The sequence below is a fragment of the Castanea sativa genome, chromosome 10 (genome assembly GCF_040712315.1).
Source record: "Castanea sativa cultivar Marrone di Chiusa Pesio chromosome 10, ASM4071231v1".
Lineage (NCBI taxonomy): Eukaryota > Viridiplantae > Streptophyta > Magnoliopsida > Fagales > Fagaceae > Castanea > Castanea sativa.
In genome coordinates, this window is record NC_134022.1 from 19588848 (window position 1) to 19592544 (window position 3697).

A 3697-nucleotide genomic window follows, 5' to 3' on the forward strand; every position below is an offset into this window, starting at 1 on the left:
CAATTGTAAACTTTATGTATTTACGTGTTTTTTTATTGTTGTTTTCAATATATAAAATTTCTTTTTATTAGATCGTGTAATTTATGCTTGTTGAAGATATTTTGAAAAAAATTCCTGGAGCCGCCACTAGATATGATGAGGCAAACTGGACAAGGACGTAGTGGTCCTATATATACTCCAATATAGTCCAACTCCAACTCCAACCCCACATTAGAGGGTATAAATGTAACATGATATGATGCAAAAGGATGAATCCAACAAGGACATGCAAAAGAACATTTTAGGCAGAATCCCTTCTTTTGTCTCCCATCGTGCATATTATAGCCCTCATCTCTTCTTTTAGGATCACAATAATGTAAATTTCAGGATAGATTTTGGACTTATATGTTTGAAAACGACCAAAATTAATAACTCACAAATATTGTCACCATATATTTGGCATTCCATGCATGAAAATTTCAGCCAGAGGGTAAAATAGTTACTATGCCTTCCCATTTCTTAAGTTGAAGATTAACAACTGAGTTCAACTAGAGTTTTAAGTTCTCCAAGCTTGGGTTATATATATATATATATATATATATCCCTCCCTGAATTTGATTGATTACGGAATATTTATCATGTTCAAACACACCGTTTTGGTTAAAAAGATTTTAATTATTGGATTATATAATTTCAGAAAAAGAGTAAAAGAGTACTTGAGCTTGAATAACTTATAATATATATATATATATATATATATATATATATATATATATATATATATTAATACTAATAAGCATTATGATTTAAGTGTTTGGAGAAAGCACTGCTTAACACTACCCAAAACATGGGTTGCGGTGAAAACATCCTTACAATTAAGCTAACTTTTTATAACTTTATTGCTAAATATCACAAAAATGTCTCTGGATATATAAAAATGAATGAGAGACGAAGAATAAGTGAATAACAGAGCGGGTGATAGGGATTAATGCCGCATCAAAACTCACGTGCTTCCTAACTTCAGAAAACACTAAATACTATTATTTTTCTTTATTCAATAGTTTTATCTGAGGGTCCTTTCTCTCCCTTTTATATCCTACCTCCCTTGCTATCTTTCTTTATATCATTTAATGTCTTTCAAGAAGCAAATTTGATTCTATGATCTTTCTCCTATTTTTACCTTTTTGTGCATCGCTAATGTGGCAAATGAAAAAAGACCCATCCATAGCCACCTCCAATATAATTATGCTTACATAAGCTTTTACATTTATTTGAGAAAAAGTTTCACGTTTGTCAAGAAGAGAAAAATGAGATATTCTTTTTTTTGGTAGAAAGAAAAATGAGATATTCGCATCATTGTTAATGTGACCACTAATGTTATCCATTATACTCATTTGGGCATAAAAAATGTATTAATTCGACCTTGCAAAATAAATTTGCTTGATATTGCTAAAAATAGGTTAACATATTTCTTCTCTCTCTATATACTTTAAAACCTAATTCTTTTCATAATAGGAAAGACTATATACTCTTTTTTCATTGTTATCTATTTCTCCATCTTATGATATTTTATTATTTAAGTTTTCGATTACTCTAATAAAAAAATAAAAAACCTAAGATCCAGTTATTGACATATCAAAATTTAACATGTGTGGTGTGTCCCAATATCATAAGACTCAACAAATAGCAATTTAGAATTAAAAAACCAAGATTATAAAAAAAAAAAATTAAAACCCAAAGTGGGCATTAATTTGTTATGATAATTACATGAAATAAAGTGGGTGGACCAGAACTAAGGACATGCAAACGATTCCCTCATCACAAACACTCCCATTCTCTCCAACCAAAACGAATCACTTCTTCCCTTTCCTCTTCTTTTTCGTACTCCATCCCTCCCCACCCTAACGTTAAGAATCTCTTTCTCTCTCAAACAATATTCAATCTTTACTTTCTTATCAAAGGCTCCAATCTCAGCCACGTATTTATATATTATTATTTCCCTGCAAAGTTCTTCTTCATAATTTCTTCACAGTTCACACCCAAACAAGACCTTAAAGAAAACGTTTTTCCTTAACTATATATAGATGATGAAGGTTCATGACCCAGCACCAAAGAAGCAAAACATGAAGACAGCCCAATACGGCGTTGCTTCCAAGAAGCTCCGAAGACTCCCCCACGTGTTCGCTAGAGTCCTCGAGCTTCCTATACGCTCAACCGTCGACGTTTCAGTTCAAGAAACCTCTGACTCTCTTCGTTTCATTGTCACCACCACCAACAACAACAAAGACACGTCAAATATGAGCCAAGTGAGAGCCCACACGATCAAAATCTTGCCGGGCATGACGAAAGTTGTGATTAAAGGAATGGGCGGTGGAGATGATGAGTTTGATGTTTGGCGGTTTAGGCTCCCGCCTTCTACGAGGCCTAAGATGACAAGCGCGAGATTTAGTGGTGGTGAACTTGTCGTCACCGTGCCCAAAGGTGTGGACACGGCAAATGATAGTTATAGCGATGACGACGACAACGACAACAACGGTGAAATTAAAGTAAAAGTGGAGGGTTGGGTTGGAGGGAGTGGGAGACTGATTTTTATACAGTAATGTTTCCCTTTTATGCATGTCATTGTCTTGATTTCAGGTTAGACCTTTATTTCTAATGCCATGGGACATGTAATATGTGAAACTGAGTTTGTTTTTGCATTTCTTTATCGTAACTCTTCTTGATGTCATTTACTTAAACAATTAAACCATCAAAACTTATAATTTCGGCTTAAATGGACGAGATTTAACTATTTATGCTTGTGAGTTTATTATATAATTTTTTTGGTGGATAGGGAGAATTTATGTGGTGTTTGTTAATTAGATTACGTTTTGAAAGTGATTTTGTGATATTGCCTTTAGAAGGCTACTTCTTTTTTTTTTTTAAAATCAACCTATATAAGATTGACTTAGTGTTTGCTCATAGATGATTTCATAGTAGACATTGTAGTTTGGGAAGTAGTCTTTATAATTTGTTTTTGGTTTAGCGAGCAAGGATAGTACCATTCGTTTCCCTCGTTCTTGTGCCCATTTATTAGAAGGTGAGGTTTTCATTTTTATTTTTTATTTTCATGCATTTTAGCTCATGATCAGTCATGATCTATGTATGGTAGTTGCTGTGAATGCTTTAGATACCTTGGTTTAGTAAGCAAAGTAACCTTGTCTAATTACTTTCATATGAGATCTAGGCAGTGGATGCTTCAGTTCAATTAGTTAGCGTAAGGACAATTATGGGATAATGTGAGAATGTTATAGTGTTGTAAGGCTATTGACAATTAGGTTTGGTTGTTTAAATCATTTATGATGCGTCATTTCTACAATATTTTCAGAAAACCACACATGTTTGCCATTATTATGCTCAAATTGATTATGGTTATGCGGATCAATTAAACTCAAAACATTGTTTTACTTTCAGACTAAGCTTCTAGTCAAATAATTTCTTAAAATATCAACTTGTTATGTACTTTCGTTCCTTAGAATAGACTTTTGTGATCAATAACTGTCTGATACTCTGATATGTCTTTACCACAAGAGCAGTACATTTGCCACATGGATGTTGAGCATTTGTGTTTTGTAACTTAGTAACTATAAGTTTATATTTCATTCACTGAGTTCCACCAAATTCAGCACGACAGAAAAGTTGCTGGGAAAATGAAAACCCGAAAAAAAAGAAAAAGAAA

The 3697-nt window shown here is 33.1% G+C and overlaps 1 protein-coding gene across 1 annotated transcript; it reads left to right on the forward strand.

Moving 5' to 3' along the window:
* Positions 1 to 2066: 2066 nt before the first annotated feature.
* LOC142612176 (uncharacterized) lies at positions 2067 to 2579 on the forward strand. Its single transcript, XM_075784292.1, has one exon. The coding sequence runs from the start codon at positions 2067 to 2069 to the stop codon at positions 2577 to 2579; it is 513 nt and encodes a 170-aa protein (XP_075640407.1).
* Positions 2580 to 3697: the final 1118 nt, after the last annotated feature.

What these genes read in the sequence shown, in the direction of transcription:
- LOC142612176 (XM_075784292.1), top strand. Translation starts at nt 2,067, where the DNA reads ATGAAGGTTCATGACCCAGCACCAAAGAAGCAAAACATGAAGACAGCC.